Source organism: Sorex araneus, chromosome 11, assembly GCF_027595985.1.
Source record: "Sorex araneus isolate mSorAra2 chromosome 11, mSorAra2.pri, whole genome shotgun sequence".
Taxonomy (NCBI): Eukaryota; Metazoa; Chordata; class Mammalia; order Eulipotyphla; family Soricidae; genus Sorex; species Sorex araneus.
Genome location: NC_073312.1, coordinates 23,269,603 through 23,286,726, shown reverse-complemented (window position 1 = coordinate 23,286,726; position 17,124 = coordinate 23,269,603). Strand labels below are relative to the sequence as shown.

The following is a 17,124-nucleotide window of genomic DNA, read 5'->3' as shown; positions in this document are numbered from 1 at the left end:
GGTGTCGGAGAGGTGCTGCACTAGGAGGAAGTGCGGCCTGGCAGGCACCTTGCAGCAGGGCCGGGCTGGTCACTCCGGTGGCAGCTGGGCACCTCCTGTAGGACAGCAGGAGACAGAAGAATGTTGCTCTTAACCCAATCCCCAGGGGAAGCCCCTGGGGTCAGGCTGACAAGGGGCAGTGATGGTGGCCCGCATCCTACTCAGCCATCATCATCATCCTCGGGACCCCTCGGTGGGCTGTCAGCCCTAAGACTCGAGGACAAGGGGCAGTGGCCCCAGGGTGGCCTCTCAGGGGCAGAGCTGTGGGCCCTCCTCCTCGGATGCTCAGACCTCCTGGCTTTTTCCACCTTCTTCCTGGGGGCTGAGGAGGGCCCCGTGGCCTGCCAGCAGCGACAGGACGCTCACTTCCCTTCGGACTGCGGGTTGGGTCCGGGCAGTGGTCTGTTGAGCCAGTGTCCTGATGTGGGAGGGGACCTGTGCCCCCGATGGGGGGAGGTGACCCTGTGCTGTGGAGTGGCGCTGGGGAGAGTCCTGGGCACCATTGCCCTCCTGGGGGCCTCAGGTGGCTCCGGGCTCCCGCCCACTCGGGCATCTCCTCTGGGCCCCTGTCCTCTGAGGGAGGCGGGAAGGCCAGGGAGGGAGTGCGGAGGCCTGGCCATGGCCCCCGCATCTCTCTCCTGCCGGGGCTCCAGATGATTGTCAGTGTGGGCGGAAGGGGTCATGCTCCCCATTGTGAAGAGCAGGAAATGCTCCCAGGAAGTTCTGGAGCCTGTGGTGGGGGATGTGGCCCAGGGCAGAGCTCAGGCCTCTTCCCTGTGAAGACCTGGGTTCAGCACCCTCCCCTGCAAACTGCAAACATGGAGGTGCTGGGCAGGAACTTTGGAGCAGCATCTCAGGAGCCTTGCGTGGAGGGGTGAAGTGAATTTTCCATCTCGCCAGTCTCTGCTGACCTTATTCTTTGTGCACCCGTAGGCCCTAAGGAACCTTCTCTCCTCCAATTTCTCTTCCCAACTCTGCAGCCCTGAGCACTGGACCCTGAGCACAGGCCCCCCAGCCTGCCAGTGACAGGAAGTCTGGGCCCCAGGACACAGGGTTCTATGAGGTTCAATTCCCACACAGCTGAGCCGGGCCCAGGGTGTGGCCTGTCTCCCCATCATTCTCTCCATCTCTGTGAGTTAAAGCCACAGTCCTCAGGCAGGGGCTGGGTTGGCGTGAGGGTTGCGGGCAGCAGACAGGTGGGGCATCTGCCCAGTATCACCCCAGGGCCCCCCCCTCTACATGTGCCCCTTCTGCTAGCTGTCAAGACTTCCAGGCCAAGGTTGCTGGGTACCAGGAGCTAGGGGTCAGGGCGAGCGGGGGAGAGGAGAGGAGAGGCGAGGGGAGAGATCTGACCCCAACCGGAAGGGATCCTGGCTCGTTCCTGCTCCCCAGTAAGGGAGTTTGTGGGGACGCGGGAACAGGCGCTCAGTCCTCTCTCTGCCTCTGCCCTTCTTGGCTTTAAGGTTCCCGTGAGCGCAGACTCTGGGTGCAAAGTGCCCAAATAGGGCTCCAGAGTCCTGGCCATGGTGGGGGTGACCAGGCCGCCTTCTGAGACTACAGCAGGGCCAGGGAGGGGCATCCCCAGACTCTGCCAACAACGACCGGAGGGATCGGAGACTGGGAGACGGGAGTGGGGACCAGCCCCAATCTGCCCGTGGGAAACTCACACCCAGGGCTGGCGCCTTGCTTACCCAGAGCAGCTGCGGGGCTCAGGCGAGCGGCTTTGTCCTCTCTGGGCTCCTGGACAAGAGGCTCGCTGGGCTGGGGGCTGCAGGCGCTGCCTTCCTGCTTTGCTTCTGTGCTGGAGCCTGATCACTTCAGAAAGTTTCAGTCCGGAAAGAGGATGTCAGCCCCCGCAGTGGGAATCTGCAGGTCAAGGGGCAGGGAGGAGCTGGGAGCAGGGGGGCAGGAGGGAGGGATTGGGCACTCTGCTGCCTGCAGGGCTGACTCTCAGGTCAGCTAACTCGGGTCAGCTAATTCGGGTGCTGCTTCAGACCTCGGTGGAAGGGGCTGTACAGCGGGTAGGACACTTGTCTTGCATGGGGCCAACCCAGGGTTCAATCCCTGGCACCACAGATGATCCCCTGAGCCTGCCAGGAGTCATCCCTGAACACAGAGCCAGGGTAAGCCCTGGGCCATGCTCGGTAAAGCCCGAAGATGAAAAACAAAACAAAAAAAAATCTAGGGTGGAGAAAAAACAAAGAAAAACGAGCATCCCGGGGCCTGGGAGCTGTGCGATGGCTGGAAGAAATGGAGCACAGGTTCTGCAGGAGTCCTGGGGTCCGGTCCTCAGCGCTGCTCACCCTGCAGGATTCCACAAGCATCTCCCGGAGCCACCCCTGAGCACCAAGCCAGAAGTAAACCCTGAGCACCACTGGTGCAGCCTCTTCCCCCGTCAAAGTAACCAAAGGAAAAGTAGAGCCCAGATCTCAGGAGTGCTGGGAGGGGAACTTCAGCATGTGGGACCCTGAGCTCTGAGGGCGTCAGTGAAAGAAGTTGGAGCAGGGTGTTATCTTTTGGTTTTTTGCCCACACCCAGCTGACTCCTTGCCTTTTTTTTTGGTTCAGGGTCACCCCTGGCATATGTGGTCCAGGGTGTCAGAGCCCGGTCAGCCACACGCTAATCTTAGAGCCCTGCCCGCTGTACTATCTCTCCAGCCAGTGTTTGCTTATTTATTTATTTATTTTACAATTTTTAGATATTTTATTTTCATAAACTAGTTCACAATAGTTTATTGCAGATAATATTCAAAGACCAATCCCACCACCGAGTACCTTCCCACCACAAGAAGAGTGTGTATGAAGTTTGTTGTATTTCATTCTGGAGCCATTTAAGCCCGAATATAAAAGAATACAAGCAAGTATGTTAAAACCAAACAAACGTGTGCTACTTTTGGTATATAAGTGAGTTAGAGTATAAGAGGTCTTGGACCACATTAGGAAATTCGGCGACTCTCTCTTCCAGGAGCTTTAGTCTGTAGTCTCTGGGTCTCGGCCATTGATGAGATTACATGGCACGTGGCGGGTTCAGGGGCAGTTCAGTTTGTGGGTGTCACTGCCAAGCTACTGGAAAACTGGGGAGCTGGGGGAGGAGTCCCATTTCCGATTGGAGCACGCTTAGAGATCTGTGTCACAGGTTCCCGCATACCTGGGTTTTCCTGCCAGTTCCCACTAGGGTTAGGCTCGTCCGAGTGTGTGGAGAGGGGCCCTGAGCATGGCTGCAGTTGGGTTCTGGAGGTTTTTGGCTACCGGGGTTCTGCTTGGGGCTGTGCTCGGGAGTCACTCCCAGGTGATCTTTGGGCAAACTTGGGGCTGGGGTTGCATCCAGGGCTCCTGCCTGTGAAGCCTGAGCTCAGCCTGGCGAGCCATTGCCCCATACTGCAGGTGTTCCATCAGGCCCACAGGCCTGTCCTTCAGGGGCGGCCAGGTCCGCTGCCCTCTCCTCCACACCCCATACCGCTGAACCTCATTCTTCCTCCACAGCCACTGGTTGGGGAGAAAGGGTGGTGTTTCAATGGTCGGAGGTTGGGCTGTCAGAAAGTTGGGGCTGAGGGTGGGGAAGTAGGGTCATGTTGAAATCCTTGTCGATGAGAAACTGCCTGTTGGCCCACTTGTGCAGGAGGCTGTAGAGGGGGATGCCCTGCATCTCCTGGTACTGGGAACTGCCAGTGATTTTTTCCCATGGTAAAATCAACTGTGTGCCTTGCTTTGGAAACTTGGCCATCAGCTCCTTTTCCCTCTCGTCCAACGCCACGAAGCCGAAGAACTGCTTCACATTGTTGGCCGCCAGTGCGAGCGAGTGGGCCTCGGCCGTGCGTCGCAAGAGCTGCTCCTCGTTGGCGAGGTAGCGGGCCCTGTAGTCCTCCTGGTGGTAGCCGAGCATCGAGCAGCAGGCCTTGAGGCACTTGATCAGGAACACAACCACGGCCACTGTGCAGATGAGCAGCCACCCTAATAGCTGAGACAGAGGGCCGGTCAGGGAAAGGGGCAGCTGAGGGGGTCCGGAGCGGTTGGGGTGGATTGGCCCTCAGCACCCCCCAGCCAGCCGGCTCTGCATCGCCCGGCTGCAAATTCTGCCCCTGAAGGAGAAACCAGCATTCCCAGCGGGATTCCATCCCTCTGCCCTCACTCTAGCACCTGCTCTGTGCTTAGACTTTGCAGACCCCTGCTGCCTTCCTCTCCCCCCACCCCAGGGCCTCCTTCCACATCTCAGCCTCCAAGTCTGGCTCAGACAGAGAGACTCAGTCCCATGCCACCTAGGGGAAGCCTCCAGAGACCCACTGGGAGCCCCTATATGCCTGCTTCCTCCTCACCCTCATTATCTTATAGAAAAATTACCTCATGCTTGTCTCAAAGACTCCTGGGGTGGGTGTCCCTCCATTTGGCCCTGTACAGCTCTGAGCAACAGAATCCCATTCCTGTGTCTCCACACCCATCTCTTGGGCTGCTCACGCTCCCCTTTACTGTAGCTTCGTGTGTGTGTGTGTGTGTGTGTGTGTGTGTGTGTGTGTGTGTGTGTGTGTGTGTTTGTTGATCCTGGGTCACTGGTGATACTTCAGCTAACCTGGCTCACAGTTTAGCCTTAAGGCCTGAGGGTTGTGGTGCTGCCCGAACCCTGCAGGGTAGGTGATAACCAACTTTCCCCAGTGACACCTGGGACAAACCCAGTGATGCTTGGGAGCCTCCATGGCTGTCCCTGGCTGTGCTTAGGGACCGTGTGGTGCCAGATTGAACCAGATCGGGCTGGGTGCACACCAGGCTTGAACCCTGGCCCCTCTACTGTCCCCAGCCACAACTGGTGTTTGCCATGTCCCGACACTAGGTCAGTGCCTCCTTGTCGCTCCCCGGCCTCCTCTCTGTCCCTTCAGGCTCCACCAGGCACCTTCCTTTTCTCTGCCCTTCATTCATTTATTTATTTATCCCTCTGCTGCCTCGGAGCAAAGCCAAGGTGAAGGTAGGAGGGAGCAGGAGACGAATTTCTCAGAGGCAATAGGACCAAGATGGGATCTAAAGCATTGGTTTCTGCCACAGACAGACCTGTCCGTGTCGGCACGTGGGGTCAGATGCCTCAGTTCTCACTGCCCGACTGGGGCCCGCGTGCAGGGGAGACTGTGGGCGGGCATGAGAGGCTGGAGAGCTGCTCCAAAGCTGCAGCATCACCAGCCCTACCGGAGCCCTGGGCCCGGGAAAGGGCCCCTTTGTGGTGCAGACACAGGCCCCGTGAGACAAGGCTGGCACAGGTGGTGGCCCAGGAGAGAGGTGCCAGCAAGAACTAGTCCTGTGATGAGCTGCAAGAAGACTCCCCCAACCTCTGCCGTTGACAAGACCCTAACCACAGACTAATTTGTTCTGCTTTCGTTTTTGCTTTTTGGGTCACACCCGCGGTGCTCTGGGGACCATATGGGATGCCCAATTCAGGTCTGCCGTGTGCAAGGCAAGCACACTCACCGCTGCACTACCACTCTGGCCCCCACTACAGACTCTTATCTGCATGGAAAACCTCAAGCCGGGGCAGTTTGGGGCACTTTGTGAGCCAACGGGGAGCCTCCCCAACTGGGCAGCCGCATCCCAGCCTGAGTGTGTAAATCCGCTTTTACCTTGGGGCATCCCCCACTCTCTCCCCTCTGCTCCTGTTCCCTTTGAACCCCTGGCTTTTTCCCTCCCTCTTCTTCTCTCTCCCTTCCCTAACTAAAACTATTGGAGTTAAATTTTAGCATTCATGGGGTCTGCTGAGGTTCACCAAGACCCAATACATCAAAATTCTTATCTGGAGGAGCTGGGAAAAGACTTGGCAATAGAGCACCGTCCTTGCATGTGTGTGTCTGGGTTCCACCCCAGCACTGCAAAAATGAACAAAACTCTCTTATTTGAAATGGGAAAATGATTCTTTTTTTTTTTCTTTTTGGCGTCACACCTGGTGATACACAGGGGTCACTCTTGGCTATGCGCTCATGAATTAACCTGGTGGTGCTCAGGGGACCATACAGGATGCTGGGAATCAAACCCTGGTCGGCTGCATGGAAGGCCAATGCCCTACCCGCTGTGCTATCACTCCAGTCCCAATTCTGTTTGGTTTTTTTGGGGGGGGGTCACATCCGGCAATGCACAGGGGTTACTCCTGGCTCATGCACTCAGGAATTATTCCTTGCAGGGCTCGGGGACCATATGGGATGCTGGGATTCGAAGCCCCATCGGCCGTGTGCAAGGCAAACGCCCTATCTCTGTGCTATTGCTCCAGCCCCAAGAAAATGATTCTTACCACACTAAGAATCTTGCTTAACGGTTGCCACTGATTACGGGAACCCAGGAACTGGATGGGCACTGAGCCGCCCGCCACCTCCCAGGGAAGGGATGAGCATCCCTCAGCACAGCCTTACCTGAGACTCAAACTTGAGCCTGCGGCTCACCTCCTCCCGGAAGCCGGACAGGTTGTCAGGGCTCTCCCCGCAAGGGAACCTGGCCAGGATCTGTGTGGCGTGGGAGAGAGGGAAGCTCTCGTTCTCAGCCGTGAGCGAGGACGGGTCCACAAACTCGCTGAATGCACAGACGTAGGCGTCCCCGCGCAGCAGGGAGATGACCAACCAGGTGAGGGGGGCCACGGCTGCGCGGCCCAGGATCGAATATAGGATGCCTGGGCATTTCTTGGTCCTGAAGCACCGGCACCCGTCCACCAGGTTCCTGGTTTGGTTGTTGAGGATGATGCTGATGAAGAAGAGCAACAAGGCGGGCCCCAAGGTGGCCATTAACCCATACCAGAAGTTCCGAACTGGTGAGCACGGGCACTGGAAGGCCAACAAGGAGAAGAGCTCCTGGCCCCCCGTGGTGCCCAGGGCCACCAGCCCATTTAATGTCACCAAATCCTTGCTCCTGAAAATGCGCGAAAGGAAGTGGGTGATGGGGTTAGCCATGGTGTCAGGGCAGGGGCTGCACGAGGAGGAAGTGCGTCCTGGCAGGCACCTTGCAGCAGGGCCGGGCTGGTCACTCCGGTGGCAGCTGGGCACCTCCTGTAGGACAGCAGGAGACAGAAAAATGTTGCTCTGAACCCAACCCCCAGGGACAGCCCCTGGGGTCAGGCTGACAAGGGGGCAGTGATGGTGGCCCACATCCTACTCAGCCATCATTGCTCATCCTCGGGACCCCTCGGTGGGCTGTCAGCCCCCAGACTCGAGGACAAGGGGCAGTGGCCCCAGGGTGGCCTCTCAGGGGCAGAGCTGTGGGCCCTCCTCCTCGGATGCTCAGACCTCCTGGCTTTTTCCACCTTCTTCCTGGGGGCTGAGGAGGGCCCCGTGGCCTGCCAGCAGCGACAGGACGCTCACTTCCCTTCGGACTGCGGGTTGGGTCCGGGCAGTGGTCTGTTGGGCCGGTGTCCTGATGTGGGAGGGGACCTGCACCCTGATGGGGGGAGGTGACCCTGTGCTGTGGAGTGGCGCTGGGGAGAGTCCCGGGCACCATTGCCCTCCTGGGGGCCTCAGGTGGCTCCGGGCTCCCGCCCACTCGGGCATCTCCTCTGGGCCCCTGTCCTCTCAGGGAGGCTGGAGGGACAGGGAGGGAGTGCAGAGGCCTGGCCATGGCCCCCGCATCTCTCTCCTGCCTGGGCTCCAGAGAGACTGTCAGAGTGGGCCGAAGGGGTCATGTTCCCGATTGTGAAGAACAGGAAATACTCCCAGGAAGTTCTGGAGCCTGGGGTGGGGGATGTGGCCCAAGGCAGAGCTCAGGCCTCTTCCCTGTAAAGACCAGGGTTCAGTGCCCTTCCCTGCAAACTGCAAACATGGAGGTGTCCGGCAGGACCTTTGAGCAGCATCTCAGGAGCCTTGAGTGGTGAGGTGAAGTGAATTTTCCATCTCGCCAGTCTCTGCTCACCCGTAGGCCCTAAGGAACCTTCTCTCCTCCAATTTCTCTTCCCAACTCGGCAGCCCTGAGCACTGGACCCTGAGCACAGGCCCGCCAGCCTGCCAGTGACAGGACGTCTGGGGCCAGGACACAGGGTTCTCTGGGGTTCACTCCCCAGGCACCACCCACATGGCTGAGCCCGGCCCAGGGTGTGGCCTGTCTCCCCATCATTCTCTCCATCTCTGTGAGTTAAAGCCACAGTCCTCAGGCAGGAGCTGGGTTTGCGTGAGGGTTGCGGGCAGCAGACAGGTGGGACATCTGCCCAGTATCACCCCAGGGGGCCCCCCTCTACATGTGCCCCTTCTGCAAGCTGTCAAGACTTCCAGGCCAAGGTTGCTAGGTACCAGGAGCTAGGGGTCGGGGTGAGCGGGGGAGAGGAGAGGAGAGGCGAGGGGAGAGATCTGACCCTCACCTGGAGGGATCCTGGCATGTTCCTGCTCCCCAGGAAGGGAGTTTGTGGGGACGTGGGAGCAGGAGCCCAGCCCTCTCCCTGCCTCTGCCCTTCTTGGCTTTAAGGTTCCCCTCGAGCGCAGACTCTGGGTGCAAAGTGCCCAAATAGGGCTCCACAGTTCTGGCCATGATGGGGGTGACCAGGCCGCCTTCTGAGACTACAGCCGGGCCAGGGAGGGGTGTTGGGGACTGCTCAGGACCCTGAACAAAAGAGGACCCCAAAACCTTTACCCTGGACAAACCAGAAAATTCCATTACCAGCTTTGCTTGACCTGAGGCACAGGTGCCCTTGTGACAAAGGAAATAGACAAACTCAAGAGGTAAAAGTAGCCCAGGGCAGTTAACTAAGAGACGCCATTATGCCCCCCATTAAGTAGAATACCTTCCTCTACCTTGTGCATTCCTCCTGCCAGATGCTCCTGCCAGATAGATCCTTGCCTTCCCCTCCCCACTATTTCTCAATCTACTCTTGAAGAATGTTGTAAGCCCACCTAATACGCCCCGAACCTTTCCTTATTTGGTCTGAGAAGACACTTCCCTGATGATTGACAACTTATGTACCAACCCCCTGCTAAGAAAAGTATAAAACCAGCGTGGCAGTTAATAAAGTTGCCCTTGATCGGCATGTGTCGTCTTGGGCCCCCTATTTATTATCCTCACTAGTTTTATTTCAGGTCGGAACCGCTCACAGAACCCACCCAATTAGGAGCGCTTTCCACTGTTGTCTCTCTGCGGGCCAGAGAGATCTCCAGGGGAAAGCGCAACTGGCGCCCAGCGTGGATTCGTGAGAAAGGTCACCGATCGGACGGCAGAGCGACGAGTCCGGAGCCACTCTTAAGACGTCAGGTACTCCCTCTAGGGCGACGCAGAGCTGGGTTAGTCTAATAAGGTACCTTTCCACCGCCGTCCCATCCACCCCTCTTAAAGATGGGGTCCCGTGTTAGCCAGGAGGCTGGATTTATTAAAGGCATTCAGAAGAATTGCGTGATAGACATCTCGAGGTTAGGAATAGGGTTATTTTAAAGTTCCTCCTTTTTGTTCACAAGATTTGTTCCTGGTTTGTTGTTACTTGTCCCACTATCAATTGTGTTTCTTGGGAGCGGGTAGGCTCGAGCTCACTTCCTTTTTTGCTTCTAAAGGGTCGGAGGCTGACAAAAGATTTATGCTCCAATACTGGTCACTCCTCAAATCCATTATCACTGGTGCCCACAACAACCCCCGTTCGGCCCAGATTATTAGCACGGCCCAAGAGCGCTTAGAGATGGTCTCCAGGGGCTGTTCCCGTGCCGCCTCTCACGCCCAATCCTTCTTGGACCTTCCTACTGTTGCTTCTAATCCTTCCCCTCCGAAACCCGAATCCCTGCCCCCGGACAAGGGCATGATGACTTAAGAAATCAACGGGAAGGTGCTTTCGGGTCTGATTGACACTGGTGCAGATGTAACGATTATTGCCAAAAAAGACTGGCCAAAGGAGTGGCCCCTCACCCCCTCGCTGACTCACCTTCAGGGTACAGGCCAATCCCAAAACCCTATGTTAAGTTTGTCCCCACTTGATTGGCGCACCGAGGAGGGCAAATCCAGGACTGTATGCCCTTATGTTCTGCCTGGGCTCCCTATCACTCTCTGGGGCAGGGATATTCTCTCACAAATGGGCTTTTTACTAATTGACACCTAGGGCCCCCTTCCCATTGAAAAATTACAGGCCGCCAAGTTGTTAGTACAGGAACAGCCCGGCACCCCACCCCCATTTTTGTGATTAAAAAAGGAAATCCGGTAGCTGGAGGCTCCTCCATGACCTCCGGGAAATAAATAAAACTATGATCCCCATAGACGCCACCCAGTCTGGCCTCCCTTACCCATCGGCTATTCCCCACGGCAGCTCTAAGATTGTCCTTATTCTTAAGAATTGCTTTTTCTCCATTCCCCTCCACCCAGAGGACTGCAAGCGTTTTGCCTTTTCTATCCCTGTCACAAACTGTGCTGGGCCCCAGCCCTCACTTCCATTGGAAAGTCCTGCCCCAAGGCATGGCCAATAGCCCTACCTTTTGCCACTTCCATAATTTACCCTTTTTGCGCTCTTTTATCCCTCCTTTTACTTTGTTCGTTACATGGACGACATCCTCTTGGCCGGTGCAGCCGCTGACCTGCTTCACTCGGCTGCGCAGCGTCTGACTCAGACGCTGTAACACAGGGGTTTCCACATTTCCTAGGATAATACAGATGCACCCTCCCCAGCTTTTCCTTGGTTTTGAACTTGCTGCCGTGTCCAAATTATTTGCCTCGACCCCTCAACCCTTTCATCTTTATACAGATAGCTTTTATATCGCCACCCCCTCTCCCTGGAACACACCAAATGAAAATTGGCAGTTGGTGACTGCTACGGGATCTATGAGCAGTAAATAATACCATGATCATTTTTTGGGGTACTTCAACCTGGACTGCCGTCCCCAGCAGCCATTCCTTCAGAAATGTGTAAGACAGTACTCAATTTAAAAGACTGCTTTTTCTCAATTCCCTTGCATCCTGAAGATCACCCCCCCCCTTTTTTGCCTCTAGATTGCTAGCTTCTTATTAGAAAGAGCCTGATGTACATTGTAGCAACCCCATTGTCAGGGGGACAAGACCAAAAGTAATGTGGACGCCCGTAGGGCAGGTTTAAGAATTTCTGTGTGAATGTGGTGCGTGGGGTGCGCACCTGCATGAAAGAGGACCGGTCCGAACGAGTGCAGGAGTGTGATTTGTGTGTGTGCCTTTAGTGTGTGTGTATATTTGTCTCATTATATTTCTCTTAGTTATGCTTATTATTATCAGCAGAGAAGTCAGGAAAATGCAAGATCATGTGGTTGAGTGTTTATTAATATCAGGAATGAAAAAGTGTGTCGCTAAGGTGGTCTATCCACCTCAGAAGTAGTCTTGACCTTAAAATTGTAACATCTGACAACTTAGGTTTCAACAACTTTGTCATGGATTGTTTTGCCGGCTTATATCAACAAAAGCGCTTTCTTGACCCGTTTTTCACAAGCAAGGAAACTGGCTGGTCAGGCAGAGAAACGGGGAGCAATGTTCCCAATCGGCCGACAGGGCTTAACTTTGCCCTGGGGACTTGTTCCTTCTTTTTTCAGTCTATCAGTTTTTTCCCTGCCATTTCTGAAGGGTCAGATCGATAGATCAACTGCAGATGTGTGCACATGTATGTGTGGTGTTTTTAGTGAACTTATTGTCTGTCTGTTTGTCTGTCTGTCTGTCTCTCTATGTGGAACACTTGAGTGCTGGAGCCAGAATGAAAATCAGTGGTAAAAAAATTAGGCCTGGGGAAAACAGGATCATCTCGAGAGATCAGGGTGATATGCAGTTCAGCAATTTAAAGGATCTATGTGATTTTGGAACCTGTTAGACCAGGTTTAAACAAAGATTTCTAATTAGAATGTGGCGCCTACAACGAAATTGAAATTTTTAGTCTAAATTTTTTATTGGAAGAACATTAATAGTTATTACCAATTGAAATTCTTTTGAATTCCAGTATCTGTACTATCTAGAAACAGCTACAGAACTAGAGCCAGAAATCTAAAAGTGAATTGGGAATTCAGAGTGCAAGGTTTATCTTATAAGCCTCTGCTAATTTTAATGAGGAATTTAGCTGTTTTTCAAACAACAAAGGTACAGAAACCCTCAAAATAAACAAAGTTACTTGTGTTTCCATAGACATTTGATAGTCAAAAAAATTTTTTTTCTATGCTATTATCGAAGTTTGGTTAAAAAAAAAATATATATATATATATATATATATAAATACCCGAAGGGCTCTTTCTTTGTTTGACAGCATGCTTGTATTGTGGAATTGATAAAGTTAGAAAGCTCATGATTTGAACTAAGGTACAAAAACTGTTGAACTTAAGCCAAAGAAGATTTACTCATGTTTCATGAAAATGGATGGTTTAAAGGTCTTATGCTGTTGTGTCAATGTACTTATACATCTGCATTGGATTATTAGAATGTGAGCTGAAATAATTGTAGTAAAAACAGGTTTGAAGAGTAATGGTTTAGTTAAAACATGAGTTTTTTGGAGTTCTAAAATTGGTTGCAAAACTTGTCCTACCAGTGTTTTATTTGATTTGAGATAACAAAAAAAAATTTTTTTTTAAGCTACTTAGCTCAGGGTCATAAGGAGTGAGAGTTTTTAAAGATTTCCCTGGATCTACCCCCCCCCCCCAGCATTCCCAGCTCTGCCCCAGTCAGACTGGAAAATGCAGACCCTCCTCAACAGTGAATTCTAATCACACTTTTGCCCAGCAGATAAGACTTGCTAATCCAGTTTTTTGACTCTTCCAAGTTTCTGGTTCTTGCAACTTTGTGAATGAGAAAGGGCTTGGGAAACAATTGATTCTTATATTTGCATTAGAACACACAAAAAAGAAATGGTGGGAAATCTCCTTGTAGGAGGAAAAGTCTATGCTTATATTTTAACAGATAACACCTACTCACCTACTAATGTACTCCTGGTCCTGCTATGGTTTCATCTGGAGTAAACATCATCCTCCTGGTACTGACCCAGACTCCACAACCCACAAGGTCCTGCCGACCTGACTGCTGCGGTTCGAGACCTCGCTGACCCTGCCCAGGACGCCGTGACGCCCGACTCTCCTGTCCACCATGACGGGGCTCATGCTTCCACCTCCCCTGCCCCCTTATCTCCCCTTTCCCCATCTCCTTCTGATTTTTAGCCCCCCTCCTTTTTTTGGGTACCTCCCTTGTTTCCTCCCAAATTTTTAATTTTACTTGGCAAGTCCTTAATGAAGCGGGCAATGTTGTCAATTCCACTTCCACTTTGCTTCCACTACACCCTGGCCCGAGCTCTGGGTTGCCCTCTGCGCCCTCCCAATGCCCAGCAGTTTCTGGTCTCTCCCTGATTACGCTGGCGGCCACGCGCCCAAAGCCATTCTTGGCCATGGTGTCATTTCTGAATGCTCCACCCGCCGCCACCGCCAGAAACTTCTCTCCGACCCCATCTACGTTTGCCCTGGCGGCCGCCATAGGCTACACCTCTCTTGCCCGCACTTGTGGCGATCGCCCTGATTTTTTTTTGTGCCACCTGGGGCTGCGAGACCACGGGCGACACCTATAGGAAACCTTCCTCCCCCTGGGACTTTATCACGATCCGATGAGCACCTCACAGGCCCTCTGTCGATTGCAACCGTGCGTGAAATTTCCTCACCATCCAATTCACTTCTGCTGGCTAACGGCATCCCTGGTCCAATACTTTGCCCTGGGCTCTTCGCCTGTATCACCTCGGCTACGATAAAGGCTTCACCTTCTCCCTTCGCCTTCTAAAAACTGCCCTCTCCTCACGCCCTATTTTCATGGGCCCCAACAACACCCTTCACCATCATCGCCCCCCTACCCCCCGTCGCTACCCACCGGCGCCCTCCGGGACCCCGCCACCCACATCCTTCTTCCGTCCTACTCTGCCTGCGGGTCCAGCACCCTCTTCTCAGCCCATCCTGGATATGGTCAACGCCTCTGCTGCCGCCATCACCGACCCCGCCTATGACCAATGCTGGATCTGCTACTCCTCTCAACCGCCATTCTACGAAGGCATTGCTGTCCTCGGCTCTCCGTTGAACGTCTCTGACGCCAACGAACTCCGCTGGGAAGTGGGGCCCACGCACCGATTGACTTTGGGACATGTGGTGGGATCCGGACTTTGCCTATTGGGGCCCAATATGCTCCCCCCGTATGATTTAGTACCCGTTTGCAATCAGACTCTTGTTATATCCAATTCCTCCCTCCGCGTTAATGCCACCTTCTATCCTTCCTAAGTCGTGGCCCCCGCTGATACCTACTTCGCCTGTTCCTCTGGCCTGACTCCTCACATTGTTACATCTGCCTTCCTGGCACATAGAGATTACTGCATTTTGGTTCTGCTTTTGCCACGCCTCATGGTTCGCCCTGCCAATGCCCTGCTCTTCTCCTCTTCTTCCTCTCTCCTGCGCCACCGACGTGAGCCTGTTACTGCCATCACCTTTGCCCTCCTCCTCGGTCTGGGTGCTCCAGGCGCCGGTACGGGCATCTACTCCCTTATCTCCTCTCAGGAAAACTTCCACCAACTGTCCCTTGCTGTGGAGGCTGATGTCCGCAAACTTAAATAGGGCCTTCTATACCTAACTGACACTGTTGGTTCTCTGGCTGAGGTCGTCCACCTTAACAGTCACGGCCCTGACCTGGCCTTTTTGAGAGAGGGGGGAGTATGTGCCGCTCTTTAGGAGGAATGCTGTTTCTTTAAAGATAAGCTTGGGCTAGTTAAGGATAGCATTAGACGAGTGGAAGAAAGCTTAGAGGAAAGGAAAAGATTGAGAGACCAGGAGGAATCTTGGTATAAAAATTGGTTCTCCGCCTCACCCTGGCTCTCGACCCTGTTGCCTAGCCTCCTTGGACCCTTCATTGGGTTCTTACTGCTAGTTTCCTTTGGCCCATGGGCATTCCGCCGACTCATAAATTTCATTAAGAACCAGGTTGATGAGGCAACCAAACGTTCAGTACAGGTCCACTCTCAGCAGCTCTCCCAACACGACCCCGAAGGGCTGGATAACTTGGAAAAGCCCACACTTCAGCCCCTGAGCTTTGCGGAGTTCGAGCACCTGAGTACCTGGCATACCGCCCCTGCTCACTCTGTTCCCGGCTGTGGAAATGCCTAAGACGGGGATAGCTTGGTGCCAGTATCTGGGTGCGAACATGGCACCACCTAGAGTTGTGCACACATTTTTTTCTAACCTTTTTTGGTCACTGCCATGTCCAGAACTGGGAGCCCACCAAGTAACCTAAGACAGGCACTCCACCCACTCGCTCATTATTATAATAGAAAAAGGGGGGAGATGTTGGGGACTGCTCAGGACCCCGAACAAAAGAGGACCCCGAAACCTTTACCCTGGACAAACCAGAAAATTCCATTACCAGCTTTGCTTGACCTGAGGCACAGGTGCCCTTGTGACAAAGGAAATAGCCAAACTCAAGAGGTAAAAGTAGCCCAGGGCAGTTAACTAAGAGACGCCATTATGCCCCCCATTAAGTAGAATACCTTCCTCTACCTTGTGCATTCCTCCTGCCAGATGCTCCTGCCAGATAGATCCTTGCCTTCCCCTCCCCACTATTTCTCAATCTACTCTTGAAGAATGTTGTAAGCCCACCTAATACGCCCCGAACCTTTCCTTATTTGGTCTGAGAAGACACTTCCCTGATGATTGACAACTTATGTACCAACCCCCTGCTAAGAAAAGTATAAAACCAGCGTGGCAGTTAATAAAGTTGCCCTTGATCGGCATGTGTCGTCTTGGGCCCCCTATTTATTATCCTCACTAGTTTTATTTCAGGTCGGAACCGCTCACAGAACCCACCCAATTAGGAGCGCTTTCTACTGTTGTCTCTCCGCGGGCCAGAGAGATCTCCAGGGGAAAGCGCAGAGGGGCACCCCCAGACTCTGCCAACAACTACAGGAGGGATGGGAGACTGGGAGACGGGAGTGGGGACCAGCCCCACTCTGCCCCGGGGAAACTCACACCCAGGGCTGGCGCCTTGCTTACCCAGAGCAGCTGCGGGGCTCAGGCGTGCGGCTTTGTCCTCTCTGGGCTCCTGGACAAGAGGCTCGCTGGGGTGGGGGCTGCAGGCGCTGCCCTCCGCCTTCCTGCTTTGTTTCTGTGCTGGAGCCTGATGACTTCAGAAAGTTTCAGTCCGGAAAGAGGATGTCAGCCCCCGCAGTGGGAATCTGCAGGGCAGGGGGGCAGGAGGAGCTGGGAGCAGGGGGCAGGAGGGAGGGATTGGGCACTCTGCTGCCTGCAGGGCTGACTCTCAGGTCAGCTAACTCGGGTCAGCTAATTCGGGTGCTGCTTCAGACCTCGGTGGAGGGGGCTGTACAGCGGGTAGGACACTTGTCTTGCATGGGGCCAACCTGCCAGGAGTCATCCCTGAACACAGAGCCAGGGTAAGCCCTGGGCCATGCTAGGTGAAACCCGAAGATGAAAAACAAAGAAACAAAAATATCTAGGTTGGAGGTAAAACAAACAAAAACCAGCACTCTGGGGCCTGGGAGCTGTGTGATGGCTGGAATAAATGGAGCACAGGTTCTGCAGGAGTCCTGGGGTCCGGTCCTCAGTGCTGCTCACTGCAGGATTCCACAAGCATCTCCCGGAGCCACCCCTGAGCACCAAGCCAGAAGTAAACCCTGAGCACCACTGGTGCAGCCTCTTCCCCCCTCAAAGAAACCAAAGGAGAAGTAGAGCCCAGATCTCAGGAGTGCTGGGAGGGGAACTTCAGCATGTGGGACCCTGAGCTCTGAGGGGGTCAGTGAAAGAAGTTGGAGCAGGGTGTTATCTTTTGGTTTTTTGCCCACACCCAGCTGACTCCTTGCCTTTTTTTGGCTCAGGGGTCACCCCTGGCATATGTGGTCCAGGGTGCCAAACCCCGGTCAGCCACATGCTAAGGTAAGAGCCCTGCCCGCTGGACTATCTCTCCAGCCAGTGTTTGCTTATTTATTTATTTATTTTACAATTTTTAGATATTTTATTTTCATAAACTAGTTCACAATAGTTTATTGCAGGTAATATTCAAAGATCAATCCCACCACCGAGTTACCTTCCCACCACAAAAAGAGTGTGTATGAAGTTTGTTGTATTTCATTCTGGAGCCAATTAAGTCCGAATATAAAAGAATACAAGCAAGTGTGTTAAAACCAAACAAATGTGTGCTACTTTTCGTT

The 17,124-nt window shown here is 53.8% G+C and overlaps 1 protein-coding gene across 1 annotated transcript; it reads right to left on the bottom strand.

Moving 5' to 3' along the window:
- Positions 1–3,549: 3,549 nt before the first annotated feature.
- LOC129399370 (calcium homeostasis modulator protein 2-like) lies at positions 3,550–6,946 on the bottom strand. The gene is made up of 2 exons (XM_055119189.1): positions 6,416–6,946; positions 3,550–3,996 (listed from the first exon to the last, which is right to left on the bottom strand). The coding sequence occupies exons 1-2, from the start codon at positions 6,944–6,946 to the stop codon at positions 3,550–3,552; spliced, it is 978 nt and encodes a 325-aa protein (XP_054975164.1).
- Positions 6,947–17,124: the final 10,178 nt, after the last annotated feature.